The sequence below is a fragment of the Danio rerio genome, chromosome 21, assembly GCF_049306965.1.
Source record: "Danio rerio strain Tuebingen ecotype United States chromosome 21, GRCz12tu, whole genome shotgun sequence".
Taxonomy (NCBI): domain Eukaryota; kingdom Metazoa; phylum Chordata; class Actinopteri; order Cypriniformes; family Danionidae; genus Danio; species Danio rerio.
In genome coordinates, this window is record NC_133196.1 from 17,265,619 (window position 1) to 17,284,705 (window position 19,087).

The 19,087-nt window shown below is 35.1% G+C and overlaps 2 protein-coding genes and 1 long non-coding RNA gene across 11 annotated transcripts in view; all 3 read left to right on the forward strand.

Moving 5' to 3' along the window:
- The first annotated feature begins 1,046 nt into the window (after nt 1-1,046).
- gcnt4b.1 (glucosaminyl (N-acetyl) transferase 4b, tandem duplicate 1) lies at nt 1,047-11,051 on the forward strand. Of its 8 annotated transcripts, none has more exons than XM_073935121.1 (3): nt 1,047-1,164; nt 9,169-9,437; nt 9,637-11,021. In XM_073935121.1, exon 3 carries the CDS (start codon nt 9,638-9,640, stop codon nt 10,916-10,918), a length of 1,281 nt encoding a protein of 426 aa, XP_073791222.1. In that variant the 5' UTR covers nt 1,047-1,164; nt 9,169-9,437; nt 9,637; the 3' UTR covers nt 10,919-11,021. The 8 variants fall into 8 exon arrangements, with proteins under 8 accessions (XP_073791222.1, XP_073791225.1, XP_073791226.1 ...); XM_073935124.1 differs by lacking the exon at nt 1,047-1,164 and adding an exon at nt 1,845-2,226 and having other exon boundaries at nt 9,237-9,472; nt 9,637-11,050; XM_073935125.1 differs by lacking the exon at nt 1,047-1,164 and adding an exon at nt 1,845-2,226 and having other exon boundaries at nt 9,237-9,437; nt 9,637-11,020.
- LOC137488791 (uncharacterized) lies at nt 5,290-8,104 on the forward strand. Its single transcript, XR_012396680.1, has 6 exons — nt 5,290-5,318; nt 5,639-5,745; nt 6,700-6,829; nt 7,005-7,090; nt 7,403-7,445; nt 7,543-8,104. It is a non-coding gene; the product is annotated as an uncharacterized lncRNA (long non-coding RNA).
- Nucleotides 11,052-13,822: 2,771 nt separating the features above from the next.
- Nucleotides 13,823-19,087, forward strand: part of fam169ab (family with sequence similarity 169 member Ab) — a 30,496-nt gene continuing 25,231 nt past the window's right edge. For both annotated transcript variants that reach the window (XR_012396678.1, XM_021473404.3), the window contains exon 1: nt 13,823-14,001. The gene's annotated coding sequence lies outside the window, so the exon portion shown is untranslated. The remainder of the gene's footprint in view (nt 14,002-19,087) is intronic.

The following is a 19,087-nucleotide window of genomic DNA, read 5'->3' on the forward strand; positions in this document are numbered from 1 at the left end:
ATACTGTGTGTATAAAATGTTTGTTTTTTAAATTGATGATAAAATATATATTCTATAGGAATGCTACAATGTATAGCCTATTTACCCAGTATCACACTGCCTTTGAATTACAATATGGTAAATTCTTCTCTAAAGAAAAAAACATCCACATAACAGAGTTTTTTTCTGTATATTATTTGTATCATCAGTTTTTCTCAATGTCTATAAGGGAAAACTGTAGACAAAGTTTAATAGTCAGAAATACACCGTTGGAGGTAACTGGTCTTGGGACATTTTAAAGCCATCCTGTGTCACTAAATAACAAATGTTTCTTCAAATTCTGCAAATAACTACTTTAAACAGCTTTGATTTTATAGTGCATCATGTATATAACAAACCATTTTTTAAGAGCTGAAACAATAAGCTTTCCATTAATGTACACATTGTTAGGACAGAACAGTATTTAGCCAAGATGCAGCTATTTTTAAAATCTGGAAATGAGATTTCAATAATGAGCAAATCATATTTAAAGTTGTCTTAATGAAAGGCTTAGCAATGCACATTACAAATAAAAAAAATGTTTTCATATGGAAAACATTTTTCTGAGGTAAACAATGTACAAACTGTTTTATTGACAACTTTATTCAGAACACTCATGTCATTTTTAAGTTTTTATACTTGCAAAACTTTTTTGATTCACTTCAAATGTTGACATGAAACTAACACAAAACCAGATTTTAATTACCAAATTAAAAACTGAATGGTTTATCTTTTATATAGTGCATTATGACAGAAATCATTGATGGAATTATCAACAGAAGTGAGATATATCTTTTTTCACATATAATTGATCCCTGGCCATTAAACCCACAACCATGTCACAATTACATGTGGCAGTTAATTGTTTTCTAATATAGTAATTACAACATTTTACTTGTAAAATTGTGATTGATCCAAAATTTTTACATTTTAGCCGAGTAAGAGATGTTGGGTGGAGCAGCAGGAAGTACAGTTGAAAAAAAGGGCATCCTGTAAAACAGGTACAGAGAATGTTGCTATGAAGAATTAGAGTTTATTTGGAAAAGATGTACCTGAGGCTAGACTGTTGGACGCACTGAGTGAGATCATTTGATGAATGTCCATTCACTTTTGCCTATATTTCCATAAAGAGGAGATTACAGTCTGGTAAGTAGTGATATGATATGAAAATATAATAACCATCTAAAAAAACTTTAATTTGAAACAGGACAAAACATGTTAAGGATATAGGTTTGCTGAAAAGATGATCAAGTGGGATGTTTTTTGTTACATTTACTGTAAATTGATGCACTGATTTTGTAAAATGATTAATTTCCAATATTAATGTTATTAACATGACTTTTTAATTCTGATCCATTAATTCATATTTGATGTTTGCATTAACCAAATGTCCAGCTAAACTTTATACTGTCTATGTTATTAGAGGTGAAGAGTTCGGAGTTCAGATAAAAAAAACCCTAAATGCTGAAATTTCCCTAAAACTAACATTTGTCGCAGCCTCCTTTTTTATGTTGAGATATTTCACTTTAAAAACTAGGAAAAATACTTACTCTTTGCTACAAAAGTGTCATTTCTGAACATACAAGAGCTGGATAAAAATGCTAATTTTAGAGGAAAATTTCAGATGACATTTAGATGTTTTTGCATCTAAACTCTTTAGATGTCACTGGGACATATGCAAAAAATTTGATATTTTCCATTTCTAGATACAATGTGCATGTTGTTTCTCTGATGGTTTAATGTGTAAGCTTCACAATATGTAAATGATTTCATATGCTATGATCACAGTCTGAAACCAAATAAATAAAAAGATAGCTACTGTACTCACACATTTGTTTTTAAAACGTCCCTTCTCTTAACTGCCTCAGAAAGTTAATTTTAACTCTTCCTTTAGTTTAGCTGCTGTTATCTCTGTTAAATTAAATTTAGTTCATTTTACACATTTATCTTTAGTCTAATACAATTGACTGAATTTATGGTATTTGTGATATAACTTCATCATAAGGATCATCATATTACATTTTAATTTTAGATTTTCAAGCGGTGGTTCTCTTTTTATTGATTATTAGTCAATTTTTGTTTTGATAAATTAGCATTTTACTCTAACTCAATCGGATGGCATGGATTAAATTTTGCATCATCTTTGGAGGCAATAAAACACTAAACTATTATTGATGCATATCTACACAAGAAGAAATAGAGGGAAAGGTAAGTATCCATGCTATTTAAGGTGTTTTATCCTCCCAAGCATACGAATATGTACAGTGCTCAGTGTAATTGAGCAAACCCCACTTTGAAAATGAATATTTGTATCCATTTCTCAGTGAATATAGGCAATGTATTTTGGTGCATTTAAACAAAACAGATTTATAATACAAATATATTTATTTAATTAAATTGTTAGTTACCAAACATCTTTAGAAATTGACAGATAATATAATTAAATTCATTATTTAAATATTGAAAAAAAAAAAAAACTACAAATTTCTATTAACATTTTTCCATTTTTTGCTTCTCTTGATTTTTTTCTCTTGTTTAATTTGTATTTTATATTTTTCTATGAAATACATTTGGGTGTACTAGCTATTGGAAAGTTATTGTAAGTTATTTTGTTAGATTAGCTCAAAAATTGGCTATCAGTACTGACTAATCTAATGTATATGCACAAATATTGTATAGCTTCCTACTGAAAATATAATTTTAAAAGATAGATTTGTGAGGGGTGTACTTATGCTGAGCATTGTATATATTGTTCAAATATATTAGCTCTAATTTTAAATATGCTATCATATTTGTTCATTTAAAAACATATATATATATATATATATATATATATATATATATATATATATATATATATATATATATATATATATATATATATATATATATAAAATTTAATAATAATGGAATGTATTTTATATTTGTGACATCCAATTATGCAGTTATTAAATGTATTAGATTTTTACATGGAAGTTTCAACTGGCTCGACAAGACCACACATTGCTGCCAAAAATGAAAGTAATAATTCTGAAAGTAAAATATTGTCTGAGATAATTTTTTTTTTTTTAATATTGGTAGGAAGTGTCAGTATACAGACAAACGGCTAGTAGATTGGCTAGAGAAAAGTATAATGATTCTTTGACTGCCAAAAATTGGCTTAAAAATGTTTCACAAAACTATGGGTGTAAAATATTTAATTGGGCTGGCAGATATATATTTTTAAATGGCATGTGTTAAAGTTAAAGGAAGCCATTAAGAATACAGAAATTCAACAGAAAATGGTCAAGTGAGGCTGTGCGGATTGAAAATTAAATTCAATTCATGTTTATTTATATAGCGCTTTTTAAAATAGATTGTGTCAAAGCAACCTAACATAGTTCTAGTAAAGTCCAGATTTCAGAGTTGAAGTTCAGTTTAGTTCAGTTCAGTGTGGTTTAAATTTCACTGCTGAAAGTTCAAACACTGTAGAGGAAATCCACTGAAGTGCAACTCCACAAGTCCCAATCCGAGCAGGACAGTGGTGGGAAAAAACCTCTAACTGTATTGATAACTATAATAAATTTTACCAGTATTCATTTATCTGTTGATATATGCTGTGGAGAAAGGCTGAGAAAGCTGTGTAGGAAACTATACAATTTAGCTTCAAGAAGAGGGGACTATTACATGTAAGGTGCACTTTCTCACCCCACCCACATTTAAAGCCATATAACAGCTAAAGCTTGATTATAAATTACACTCTATTGAATTCTGTGACTTCTATAAAATACATTGAATACCAATTATGACAGATCTTTCAGTTTTTGGTGTATTATCCCTTTAATGTTTTATTTTGTGTAGCTACATTTTTGTTACATTTTTGTCAGATTGTAACATTGTTGTCAATTTTTTTGTACTATATCAAGCAAACAAACATAATTTTTTTTGAATAAGTAACTGCTGTACATTTAGTATTTACAAAAATATTAGCTCAAACATTTTTTAGAAGATGTTTAATAAGAGCATACATACAACTCTTTCATTCATTTTTATTTTCAGGGTTTTACATTAACACCCAGCAGATTTCAGCTGTGGTGACTTAGACAACTATCACTGGTCACTTTGGCTGCATAATTTTTTAATTTATAATTATCTTAAAAGCAGGGTTCGACAATAAAGATGGCCCAATATGCGTGCAGTTGTAATCTTAGAATCAAGAAGCATCATGACCGACAAAAATAGCGGTCGCGCGACTGGGGCGAGCAAAAGAAAGGAGGTGAATACCGAATGAGAGGATGATCACTCGCGAGCACAGCTGATGTGATGCGCGCGACTGTTCAAAAAGCATGCGCGCTCCCGTTTCCTGGCGCAAAGCAACTGTGCCTAGAGGAAACGCAACTGCTGCGATCGGTTCTTTTTGAAATAGACTGGAGAAAAAGTGATGCTCGTGCTGTGCACCCACAATCCTGCAGCTTCCAAAGGCTCCGGATGTTTTTAAAATGTGTCTTTTTGTAAGCAGCAGCGGTTGCCGGTTTTGTTTGAATTATTCTTTGAATAGAACAGATTATGGGCCTAACCTTACCTGTATGCGCGTGATCACTCTTCCATTGTCACACACACGGTAGGTTTTTCACCTGCTGACTTTTGTTAATACAATAACATTGCTTTAATAGATTAACTCCTCTTGTATGTATATTTAACTGGTGATCTGAGAGACCTTTAGCTTTATAAACCTTTAGTTGAATAAAAAGAGCATGTATAGAGCATGTATAGAGCTAATATAACTAAGAGCTATATTTTGCATGTTTTGACATGTATTTAGCATTTGTGGCTAAGCATTAATTATTTATTTCTTTTAGTGTGGTCAGAGATAAATTTTTAGTGTGGTCAGAGATAAAAATAAAATCAGAAAAAATTTAAACCAAATTACAATGCGACACTATGAAACCACAGCCCATTTACTTATGCACATTAAGCAAGTTTGTACACAAAAAAGTGAAATGAATAAGGATCAAGGCATGTGTACATAAAGTCTAAATCAAGTAATTTTAGCACGCCAAAGTCAAATGTACACAGCAAATTCATCTGAGTTAAATTCTCGGTGTTGAAGCATTTGAGAGTAAAGTGTTGACGTTAAAGAGTTAGATTTTGATAAATGAATATAATAAGAGTTAGAATTGATTTTATTCAGTGCGAAATCAAGGAGTTATCTTTTCTACACTTGGTGGTGTTATTTCCAACATCCGGGAATTCATGCAGCCCCCAGTCACTGAAGAATTTTCCAGACGCCATTTTCCATCTGAGGTTTAGAACAGCAACTGGTGAGTCAAACTACCTAAATGTTGGTATTTTACTGACTTTCTCTAAGGAAATACAGTTGTAAACATATTGTTAAGTTAATAACTTTAGAATGGAGTGACAATTTTAATCTTCTGCGGTTCATTCATGGTCGTTTGTGTATCTAGCTTAACTGCATTACTATTGACTTCTTTTCAAGAATGTTTTTATATATGCTCACGCATACATAGCGCATAAAAACATCAAATGTACATGTTCAACACATTTCTGTCACGCTTAATGCCATTTTGTGCGTTGTTACCCATCAGTAAAATAAAATCGACACTTCTCCTTTAATTCGAAGCAAACTAGCGAGGGAATCCCCGGAGCAGCCTAGCCTACTCTGCCCGGATGCTAACGGCAACACAGGACGGTTTCCATACGCTCTGGAGAGTTTCTAAAACATATCTGGTGAGTAAATGAACATATGCTTACTTGTAAAAGGCTTCCTGACTAAAACATATGATTTTTTGTTATTCGTGTACGTTAATTTAGTTCTTTTAAACACCGCGGCCCTTTTAAACTGGTTCATTCGTGGCCGTCCATATACCGTTAGTCCATAGACTCGCGTGATAAAGTACGCTTGAATTATATTAAGTGTTGACAACCATTAAAGTCGGAATGTTAACATTAATGTCTTTAAATGACCGCGTTTGCACTTTCTCAGACATTTAAGGTTACAGAAGTCTCCCGGAAGTTGCGGGACTAACGTTAACGTTATCCCGCAAATGCACAGAGACTCGCAGTAGATGCCCGCAAATGAATGATAATCTCCCGGAAATCGCGCGTCTCCCGCCCGGTCATTAAACATTTTGCACACCCCTCTCCACCGCATCCCTCCCAGCTCTTCAGGTACGTCGCGCGCAAGTCACCCCCACCGCTCTTCAGGTACGTCGCGCGCAACTCATCCCATTGCTCTTCAGGTACCCATCTCTCCCGCTACCTCCCGCAAATCGACTCTGTATACCCCGAAAATTACTTTTCCCAACTCGGGATGTCTGACGTTAGTAAGTTAGGCTATTTATGTAGTCAGGAACATCTTAGTCAAGCTTTTTCTTCCGCATGATATTGTGCTTAAAACTATAGGCTAAACTTAGCATGTACTGTACACAACATTTCCTTTTTATTAAAGACAATTTAGTGCGTTGTAAACAGCCACCTGTCTGTAAAATTAATCAACTGATTCATATTTGAGCAGCCTAATGATGATACAGGTTTGATTTGTAGATTTATTATCAATAATCAACATCTGAATCAAAAGATATCTGAAAAAGTGTGAGGCATACTTTGTGATGTTCATCTCTCCTTTTTATCTGAAGGTTATGCATATGTGTGGATACTAATTTTTTGTTGTTTTTTTAACAGCCACAGTTCTCTATACAATAACACAAGACCCTGTGACGGTGGCTGATTAGAGACGGATGGTGTATTTCCAGAGTTGGTGAAATGACCAAGCACACCTTCTTGGTCATATGTGGTAATAATAATAATGAAGGTATGTTTGATAAAGTTCTGTATTTGTTTCACATAAGCTGAGAGGGTATTAGAGCATTAGAGAATAACAAATGACATGAAGGTGATAAGTTTTGTATTGTGGGTGAACTGTTACTTAAATAATGTTTTGCTCTTTGCTTTGCACTTTTCCTCTTCTGCTTATCCTAATATTTTAGATTATATTTGGACCTGAAACATCTGCTAGACTCCAGTAAAGGTGGCGTCAATACTGGACCTGAAAGGGCCTAACAAGTTGAATCTGGTAAAGAAACATGCACGCGCGCACACACGCACGCACGCACGCACACGCTTACAGAAAAGTGTTGTTTATGAAGTTTATGAATATTTTTTACACTGTGGCCAATATTTTGGGGAAGTCAGCATCACTAAATGATATAAAAGATTTTAAGCTCCTCTAAATTTTGCTCCAAGTGTTGTGTTAAATTCAGGATTCTGGACAGACAGCTGCCTGTTTTTCCAGTTCTAGTCATAGTGGTTAACCTAATTGTTTTTGGAGATCCAACAGTGATGTATGTGTTTTTTCTACTTTTCCATATCCTGTCACCTCAACCAGCTGGGAGAGTCAAGTTGTGGATCATCATGTAGATTTTCAAAAGGTGAGTTTAGATTTCTTGAATGTTTTATTTACTTTAAATGTTCTTTTAAATATATCATAGAATTTGATTGCAATTTGTTTTCAAACATTTCTCTTAGTCATGCTGGAGACTTGAAGAGTTCTTAGATGAGCATCACCCTATATCCGTGCATCAGGAACCACCAGACGAGCGATCAGCAGCTACTACATCGTCATGGATAAAAAGGTCATCCTGTGGCTGGGAAGCACTTCATTCACAGGACATGCTTGATGAGATTTCCTAGCTCCAGTTTGTTTTCACACAACTTTACAGCATTTATACCTTCATTTAAACTGCTGTGTTTGATATGGAGGACCAAGGAAACACCCGAAGTGAAAGATTTGCACACCAAGTTGTTTAAAATGTAATTTTACAAGAAAACTATGAGTTCAGAAGAAAACTATGAGTTCAGAAGAAAACTATGAGTGACGCTATATTGAACTTTCAAATGGCTCTGATAACACATCAAGTTTGGACCAAAGGACTGAAACAGCCTTTTTGAGCACTGGTCATACATATTTTGTTGATACTGTCTGTACTAATAAAACATTTAAAGCATATTTGACATTGTTGCATTTTAAAAACTGAATGAATTGTTGAAGTGGTGAATGTTTTCAAATAAAATGTTTTTTCTTTTGTAATTTACAGTCTATTTTACCTTTTTACCATATTTACACTCAAGAGAGTTGAATAAAATAACAATATATTGTAGTAAAAAAATTACTACCAGGCGGTGTTAAATATAGTTACATTTTTAACTCTGCCCAGAGTTAAAATTAACCCTTACTTCGGTGTCAATGTGCCAACCCTTTTGAAAGTGTTGATTTAACTCTGTTTTGAGTGGACCCCATGAGACACTTTCAAAGTGTTGAAATTAACACCCATAGAGTTGTTTTGGGTCCCCATATTTTGCTGTGTAGGTATATAAAAAAGATTTGTCCAACAACAAAATTGTGGCTAGTGAAAATGGCAAGTACTGTTGCACTGTAAAACCCAACGGTCAACTTTATCAAATGAAATGAGTGTAGTTAACTCAGAACTGACTGAAAGTTCATTCTTATTTGAAAATAGTTTTGAACTCAAGTGTTGAAGGTAATAAGTTAATTGAATACCTCATTACTTCAACTTATAGTTTACAGTATACATATAGATTAGTTTAATAACTGAAACTGTTGCAATCGGTTTCCTCAAAGTTTGAGTTGCCTTAACTTATTAGGTTTTGCAGTACTCAATTGGTTTAAGTTCTCTTCATTTATGGGGTTTTACTTTGCTCAAAATTCTTTGTTTACTCAAACGGATTAAGTTCACAGTACTCATTAGGATTAGTTTTTAAACTTAAATAGATAGCAATCGGTTTCCTCAAATGGTTTGAGTTACCTTAACTTTTGGAGTTTTACAGTGTGGAAAACTACTAGCCACAGTGGCTGGTGATCAAAAAAGCCCTGTTTATTTCTATAGCGCTTTTACAATGTAGATTGTGTCAAAGCAGCTTAACATAGAAATTCTAGAAAAATTAAATTGTGTCAGTGCAATTTTCAGCGTGGTTTGAATTTCATATCCCTTACTGTAAAAAAAAAGATTAATTATTCATGACAGAATGTGTTTTTAGGTCATTGTAACTTACTAAACTAAGTTAATCATGTTCTAGCTTAATTGTATAAGTTATGCAAGCTGTTTTAAGTCATTCATTCATTCTTTTTCTTAGTTCCTTTATTAATCTGGGGTCACCACAGCGGAATGAACTGCCAACTTATCCAGCATGTTTTTACACAGGAGATGCCCTTCCAGCCACAATCCATCTCTGGGAAACATCCACAAACACTCATTCACACACACTCATACACTATGGACAATTGTGGGGGAAACCGGAGCACCCAGAGTAAACCCACGCAAACGCAGGGAGAACATGCAAACTCCACACAGAAACACCAACTGAACTGAGGATCGAACCAGCAACCCAGCGACCTTCTTGCTGTGAGGCAACAGCACTACCTACTGCACTGTTTTAAGTCAGTTTAACATAAAATAATATAAGTCTAGTGAACTCATAAGGTTAATTTGATTCAGCTTAAAAAGGCAACCTGTATTTTTTAGTGTTGTGTAAAATATTATTTCATTGTATGTTGAGAACATTTGCATGATTTGTAACATGAGCTTTTATGTCTCCCTACAGGATGAAAACATCGTGGCTTCACCTCAAATGTAAAAAAGTCATATTTTTTGTTGGTTTTACACTGGCATTGCTGATTTATTGTTTCACTATCAGTTTTTTAAAAGTAAAGGGGGTTCAAAATGGAGGTAAAAGAGCTAAAAAAGAAATATCTGAGATGCCACGGTTGACAGCAAAATATGGCATCAACTGCACTAGAATTTATGAAATGGAACCAGTGGAAGTGGCCAAAACCTTAGTCATCCGCAAGCAAAAAAGCTACGTAGAACCAACTGATGAAATTATTGTGAATGCCACTTCTGATTGTGATCAGTTTGTCTCCTCATTGGGATATGATGCCATTCAGGTCACTGAGTCTGAGCGGGAATTTCCTCTTGCTTATTCTTTAGTTGTTCATAGAAATGCTGCTCTTGTGGAAAGACTCCTGAGGGCCGTTTATGTGCCGCATAACATCTACTGCATACATTATGATCGAAAGTCTTCCACAGACTTTATGTTAGCAATGAATGGTCTGGCCCGCTGCATCCCAAATGTCTTCATTGCCTCAAAACTAGAGAGAGTTCAGTATGCAGGAATCTCACGACTCAGGGCGGATCTGAATTGTCTGTCAGACCTCCTCGATTCTGAGGTCAAGTGGAAGTACGTCATCAACCTGTGCGGTCAAGATTTCCCACTGCGGACAAACGCTGAGCTGGTGTCAGATCTGAAGGGTCTTAAAGGCAGAAACATGGTGGAAAGCAAGTGGCCTGGAGCAAAGAACAGGCGCTGGAGTGTTCATCATCTGCTGAAAAATAAAAAATTTGAGTTCTACAACACACCTGTATCTACTTCAGATAAGAAACGTCCACCCCCTTATGACATAGAGATGTTTGTAGGCAGCGCTTACTTCACTCTCTCAAGGGAATTTGTGTATTTTGTTCACTGGAGTTACTTAGCCAGGAATTTCTTGGCCTGGTCTGAGGATACATTCTCACCTGATGAACATTTCTGGGCGACTCTGGTTCGAGTGCCTGGAGTGCCTGGTGAGGTGCCGAGATCTGAGGCGGACATCTCAGAACTGATCAGTAAAACTCGTCTGGTAAAGTGGTCTGCTTTTGAAGGAAGACTTTACCCACGATGCACTGGAGTCCATGTGCGAAAAATATGTATTTATGGTGCTGCTGAGCTCAGATGGCTCTTAAACTACGGTCACTGGTTTGCTAATAAAGTGGATCCAAAAGTGGACCCTGTTCTTATTGAATGTTTAGAGGAAAAGCTTGCTGAAAAACGGCGAAGTTTTCATTAAAAAAGTATAAACGAACTTTTCTCATCCTGGTGATGGACTGGTTGTATAAATGATTCTTTGTCGCCCCCTGCTGAGTACAAAAGAATAAAGCAGTTATTTTTTGATCTAGTGTCATGATCTGGTGCAACCCATGAAAATAATAAAATAAAATAATACAAATTTATTTAAATTGAATTACTTTATAAAAAGCACAACATGATCTGAAGCAAAAACAGCAGAACTTGGCCTTAGGAATGGCCTTATAAGAAATAACTTAGTTTGTTGCCACATGAATGCAACTAACAGTAGTATGTGATACTACAAACATAGTATGTAGTATATCATGTAACATAAAAAAGTAGATATTTTCTGTTGCCTAATTTGTTTACCGCAAACATAAAATTCCAAGTAGATCATTTGCATATTGGAAAAAAAAAACAGAGGCGTTTTACATGAAAGTTAATATCCTGCTACACTGTAAAAAAAAATGACTGAACTTAAACATTCAAGGCAACAACTGTCAGGACATTTTTGAGTTTACTCAAATTAAATTTGAGTGCAGTAGTTGAGTTGAAAGTTTAGTAAACTCTAAAATGTCCTGAAGTTTGTTACCTTAAAAGTTGTCAACTTTTTTTTTTTTTTTACAGTGCAAGATAAATAAAATATGGTTTCTATGTAATATACATAGGGGCATGTATTAGAGTACTGTACCCCAATATGTTATTGTTTGAAACATTTGATTTCTAGTATTTTATTGTATAATTGCAAATAACAGATTGCTTCTATTTTGATTCTGGGATTTTAATTATTTTAATCAATGGTAAAACAAGAACAATGATCTGTCAATAGGGTCTAGGGATGGCAGGGAGCCCATTGGCAGATTTATCTTATTGTTTTGACTATTAACTTCATTTTGATCAGTTAGAAACTTTCTATGACATTTAACTTTTGAATTCAATTGTGATTTTTAGTGCTGTTTGTGCTGGAAAACAACTTAAAAACTGAGAGGAAGCCAAATTCTATAGTTATTCGTTCTTTCTTCCATTTAATTTCCTTCTTCTTAATCCCTTTATTCATCAGGAGTCGGCACAGCCGAATGAACCACCAACTATTTCAGCATATGTTTTTCAAAGCAGATGCTTTTCCAGCTGCAACCCAGTACTAGGAAACACCTTTACATGCTCACATTCACACACATTCAGTACGGACAATTTAGTTTATTATATTCATCTATAGCAAATGTCTTTGGACTGGGGGAAACCGGAGCACCCTGAGGAAATCCACATGAGAACATGCAAACTCCACACAGAAATGCCAACTGACCCAGCCAGGAGTGAAATACATCAAATAATAATAATAATAATTCCTTACATTTATATAGCGCTTTTCTGGGCACTCAAAGCACTTTACACACAATGGGGGGAATCTCCTCATCCACCACCAGTGTGCAGCATCCACCTGGATGACACGACGGCAGCCATTTTGCGCCAGACCGCACACCACACAGCTGATTGGTGGAGAGGAGACAGCGATGAAGCCAATTGGAATATGGGGATGGTTAGGAGGCCATGATGGACAAAGGCCAGTGGGCAGATTTGGCCTGGATGCCAGGGTTAAACCCCTACTCTTTTCGAAGGACATCCTGGGATTTTTAACGACCACAGAGAGTCGGGACCTCAGTTTAACGTCTCATCCGAAAGACGGCGCTCACTGAGCAGTATAGTATCCCCGTCACTATACTGGGGCATTAGGACCCACACAGACCGCAGGTTGGGCGCCCCCTGCTGGCCTCACTAACACCACTTCCGGCAGCAACCTAGCTTTCCCATGTGGTCTCCCATCCAGGTACTGACCGGGCGCAGCCCTGCTTAGCTTCAGTGGGCGACCATGTGAGAGTTGCAGAGAGCTAGCTGCCGGCGCAGACTTAATGGCAATCAGTGTGAACTATGACTATTAATTTGTATTTTCAAATCCGAATTCAGTGCATTTTAACAGCTTTCACAACTTATTTGAACTTCATCTTCAAAATATTTTTTGAATACTTTGTTTGAGCAGATTTGCTTTGCAGATTTCCAGCGCTTACTCTGTTATTTACAGTCCACTTTTGTAGAATAATGGACAGATTATCCGTAACAGATTATTCATTCATTCATTTTCCTATGGCCTTTATTCATTAGGGGTCACCACAGCGGAATGAACCATTTTATCTAGCATATGTTTTATGCAGCGGATGCCCTTCCAGCCACAACCCAATGCTGGGAAACATCCATACACACTCATTTACACACACACTCATACACTTTGGACTGTGGGGGAAACTGGAGCACCCGGAGGAACCCCACACCCAGGGGTGTAGCAACCGGGGGGACGGGGAGATACGCCCCCCTCACTTTTAAATACAGACCATTTAAAAACAGGTGATTAATATAAATGTAAACTTTTGGATCTCAGCTGTCCACCCACTTTTAAAATGCACAATACACCTCAGCCCACCACCATGGGGAAAATATGCAACCTCCACACAGAAACACCTAATGATCCAGCCAAGATTTGAACCAAGGACCTTTTTGCTGTGATGCCATGTCAGCCCTAAGCAGGTTATATCATCTGCTAATACATTCCAAGGAATAACCAATTTACCAACCCAAGCCTGTCTATTTTTACACCTCCAGTGACAAACTTATCCTGTTGCTCCTATACGTCACATTCTACACATGACACCCAGGGGACTCTTTTTTTTTTTTTTTTTGCTTACCTAATAATGCACTAGTTTAAAAATGTATTTATGTGCTAAATAAATCTTTCTTTTTACCAGCACATCTTGAAATTCTGATCAGTGGAGTTATATTTTGCCTATCATGCCACATAAACATAAGATAAGTTAAGAAATCTCCTAATATCTTTACTTTTTTTGTGGAGATGTTTGAGACCTCGCACATCCCGTAGAAAGCAGCTCTACGGGTGCGCGCACAGAGCTATCCGCGTTCCCGAGCTGACGCTGTTAAAAACAAGCAGAGGTTTTTGTGCTCATGTCAGCTAAGCTAAATAACAAATTTCATCACATACTTTAAAACAAACGGAATCACATCTTCTACAGGGCTAAGGTGAGTCGACAGTTTTCCTCCATCCGCGTGCATGCAGTTTCTCGCGTGTTGTGAAAGCGAACTGAACTGGCACGGCCCTATTGGGGTAGCAGACAGTTTATTTAGACGTTTGATATAAGATATACTTTGTAATAATCGATGTTTACACGCGTGTCTGCTATGGGTAGTCGTGTTTTTGACGCTTTGATGAAATGTTGCATTACCTTTGTGTATATTTTGTTAAAATATAAAAAGCAAGTGGATGTGCATGCATGAGACTTCAGGTGAGGCGCACAAATATTGGGTAAAATATGAGCGTGCGCACTCACGCGCTTTACTTTTCCTGGAAATTCCTGGAAATATGAGCATATAAAGTCACTAATTCCATTATATGATTGATGATTCAGATATTTATTATAAATTTTGATTAGACTTGTTATTTGGTATTGTATTTCGCTTTGTTTAGCGTTTTAATCAGTTTTTGTGTTGTTTATGTGCTTTTAATCATAGCCTACTTATAAAACCGATTAGTATTTCATTAATGCTAGTGGAAAACCTTTTTTTTATTCGTAGAAGTGGACATTTTCTGACACACCCCCTTCAGGCTGTTATTTTGCACAATATGACAGAAAGATGCTGTTTATAATTGCAATTGCAAAAGGTGTTGTGTATTTCTGTCATGTCCATCTAGTATGTGAACTGTTGAAATCTATATCAATCCACTCTGTTAACAAATCGTTATTTAAGATGAATCTTTTTGATGATTTGTGTGAACTGGTTCAAAAATCTATAAGAATCTTGGTCAGTCTGAATTAAGCTTGAATCAACACCTTTTACTAATTATTGAGATCAGCACCTATTACTAAGCATTACTGAACAAATGTGTTTCTTTCTCACACAAGAACTGATAAACAACCACATGACTAAATTGTAAAATTGGTCCAAAATAATAGAACCACTTTAAAGTTTAAATGTTAACACAACATAGTTAAGTTGTTGTTTACAACTTTATTGCATGACTAAATCACGAAAGCAAGATGCAGGATAAAAAAAAATAAAACACATAACCACAAATTTACAATAGGCACATTACCTACATTCTACTGTGTTTGAACCGGCTCTTTTAAACGAGCTGTTCAAAGGAACCGATTCCCTGTTCATTTAAGCTTCCAATAACTGGACTTGTTTTGAGGTAGTAGTCGTGTCATATAGCCTATCCTCCCTCCATGGCAAAGAACATAGTGTACTTTTGAATAAGAGAAGAGAGAGGTTCTGTTGAAATACTCAGACTCTAGTTTTCATAAATGAATAAAATAAAGAAATTTGTGTATTTTTATATGTAAGATATTTTGTGTACCACCAGAATAGAGAGATCAAAACCCACACATTACTGTATTTGATTTGTTATCACATACATGTTAGTGTATATGTGTTATTTCCATGTTATAGTTAACTATTTTTACAGTCTCCATAAAATGTTAACATATTCGTTTTGCATTGCTTAACTTTATTTCCAAGTTTTTTGTTTGCTTTCTGGTCTTTTCCCTTTTGACCAAACCAGTTCAATCCAGTCAGCCTCCCCTCAGAAACACATTTTTCACACACAGCCTCTTGTTTTTATGGGAACAGCGTCTCTCCACTGCCTCTGAGGTCCTCTTACAATAATTATCTGTCACTCTAGTTTGACTTGTCAGCTTTCAATTTGAGATTTTCGAAATTTGCATAATGTTAGAACTTACCTGATAAGAAGTTAGAAATTAGATTAGTTAGAAATTCACCTAATAAGTGAGGATGCATGAAGGTTGCGTTTAGAAATTAAAAGTTTTTTTTTAGGTTGTGTTAGAAAGTGACCAAAATCTAATGTCAGGCGAAGATCTTAAACCAGCGTCATATTGACATCAAATACTGACATTTATTCGTCAGGTAGGGCAACCAAAATCCAACATCTAATAGACGTCATAGTTGTAACGTCCTGACAACATCAAGCTGTAACATCATTAGATGTTGATACTTGGTTGATTTTAGGTTGGAAGTTGGACATTGACGTCAGCCTGACTCTGGGTTCTGAGGTCAACCTGATTTTCTTTCCAAGCAAAATGCAACATCCCCTCGGCATTGGCATCCGTCATCAATGACATGCATCTAAACAGTCTCTGGGCCAATGTGTGTAAAGATTTTGGACATTTTCTTGGAACATTTTAATGCTTCCAAAAAGTTTGCCGCAATTATAAATCGCCCATTTCTTGAGGTAGTTCATTATGATGTGATTTACTTTCTATGTGTGATTTGATTGGACAGGAATTGCATGCTTGTTTTTTCTATAATCCCTATATAGACAGGACAAAATAATGTAGTGACTGCAGGTTGAAGGAAGATAAGTTAAAGTAAAAGTACTGATACAGCACCAAAAATGAACTAAGTGTAGTAAATTACAATTTCTGAGAAAAACAACTCAATTGTAGTAATTTGATTATTTGTAATTTCTTACTTTACACCACTGAAATTCTGTTGTGTTTTGCTAATCATTTGTCACAAACCTGTTTAAGTTTTTTTTTTCTGTTGAACACAAAAATGTAAAGAAATAATATGGAAGTCAATGGTTAGGTTTCTAATGTTTTTCATAATAACTATTTTTGTGTTTAGCAGAAGAAAGAAACTCATAAAGGTTTGAAACCAGTGATTAAATTATGACTTTTTACTCACTATTTACTAGTGGTGTAATGGATTACAAATCTCACAGTTCGGATCACATGTTCTTTAGTCATGGATCTGACTATTGTTCGGGTCAACCAAAAAAGGTGAGGAGACAAATGTAATTTGCTTTCCATTTATTACAGAAACACTACTTCAAGAAACATAGTTTTTTTTAATAAAATGATATAAAATAAAAATAAATTGTAAGATATTGCTGGTGATATGGCAAAAATGCAATCTTGATCATTATTTTCCATATTGAATGATAATGATATATATTTTGACATAAGCTGTTAAATGCTTCCAGGTTTAAAAGAATACCCCAACAATGACCGAAACCACAAAAATAAGAGGGTCCATTAAATAGCATATAATCTCTAATATCAACACATTTTTCGATTCCCATTATTGCACATTTCTGCTGTGTGAATGGTTCTTAGATCTTTAAAGAGTAAAAATGTGCAGTGCTAATCATTGTTATTGACATACATTTCATCGCGATTCGATATAATATAGTTTATCGGCCCAGCCCTATTGTAAAATATTCAGTACTGTGAAAAATTCACTGTTACTGCTACTGTTGCTGATAATGCTAAATGTAGAAATCTAACATTTTTTTCTCATTTTCAATAAATTATTAAAAGTTTCACTCATAAAACTTATGTTTCATTGCTAGATGGATCATTTTTGAAGAATTATTCAGTGGCATTTTTTAGATTGCTGGTTGTCGCCACCAATTGGTTAAACATTGTAAATGTTGCCTACAACTTTTATTTTTGAACGTCAAGTTAAATGTATATGACGGTGATTTAAATCTTTACCATAAACATTGGTGGTTTTATCTAAACTATAAGCTGTTCTCCCAGTACTTCTGTGTTATTTGACTGTAACTTCATTACTAACTCAAAAGACTAAAGACGGAATCTCTTTCTTGATTTTTGCATTTTTCAAACGCAGATTTGAATGCAGCAGTTCAAAGGATTAATAAACAAATCACCATCATTTATCATTTATGTTGCATAGGTGTTGAGATCCTGACCTTTTAATGATTAATCGTACTGCTTACACTGCATTAAAGCAGGCTAAAACACACCACATCTCAAATACCTACCACAACTTCTTCCACCATCATTATATTTTACATGAAAGCCTAAATGCTTTCATACATGTGATTTAAATCACGCAAGACGCGATCTTTCTGTGATCGTTATTTTAAATTCAGGATTAATCTATCAGAAAAAAAAGTATTAAACAGCAGCTCACGTGTGTTCCGAACTGTGGGTTGTGATCCGTACAAACCACGGATCAACTGTGATCTGTTACACCTTTACTATTTACTCACTGGTTTCAAACCTTTATTAGTTTCTTTCTTCTGCTGAACACAAATAAGGTTTTATTGAAAAATAAAATATATTATAATATAACTCTTTTGTGTTCAGCAGAAGAAAGAAACACAAAGATTTGAAGCCAGTGATTAAATGAAGAGTAAATTTACATTTTTGGCAGATCTATCTCTTTAAAAACGTGTTTTGCTTTGTCTTTATAATCTACATCCTTGATTTTGCTGAGTCAAAATAAGTGTTAATTAACCATGAGAAAGAGGCATTGCCCTCATAACTGTTTTTGTGCGTGACTGCTAATTCTACTTGACACTGTGAGAAATTGAAAGAAGGAGCTCATTTGTTATGTAAGAATAGCCACAGTCACGTTCGCACTCGCTCATTACTGTCCACTATCGTGTGTTACAGCCAGCAGTTCTGTGGTTAGGCCAGATGACTAGGTCTTTGTATTGTCATAGCTGCTTGTTTTTTATACGAGGAAGACTTATGGATGAGCTGGACTTCACTTCCACATGCAGTGTCTGTAATGCACTAATAACACCCCCTGCTGATTTCGGCCTGGGATTTATTAAGCTAATTGGCTTTACCTGCTCTGCTTGCGTGATACTACAACAGTGGCAGGAATAGATTCACAAGCTCTCAGTGAACTGTGGTTGTGGATCCAGGATATGAAGGGGTTTCAGATCACTAGCTTTCGCCTCAGTAGGGGGTTGCCTTTTGGCCAGAAGGAGACCACTGGTATTTCGGAAGGCTGGACTCCATATGTCTTTAGTTGCAAGCAAGTAGTGTGAGTTTTCAAAAGCCATATAAATCTGGAGACCTGGAGTTGGAAAACAGTTCACACTATCACTTTTTTTTTTAGATATTTTACATATCTATATATTTTTTCTTTTTCAAAATGTCTAATGTCATTGAAAAACAAATAATAAAAAAAAATACTTTTAGCATTTTAGGCTCTTTATCATCTTTTTCTTGTTTGCACTTTTTTTTTGTAAAAATTACCTGAAATATTGTTTGATAAAATCGTATATTATTATATTTTTTTATTCACATTAAAAGATTAAAAAAACAAT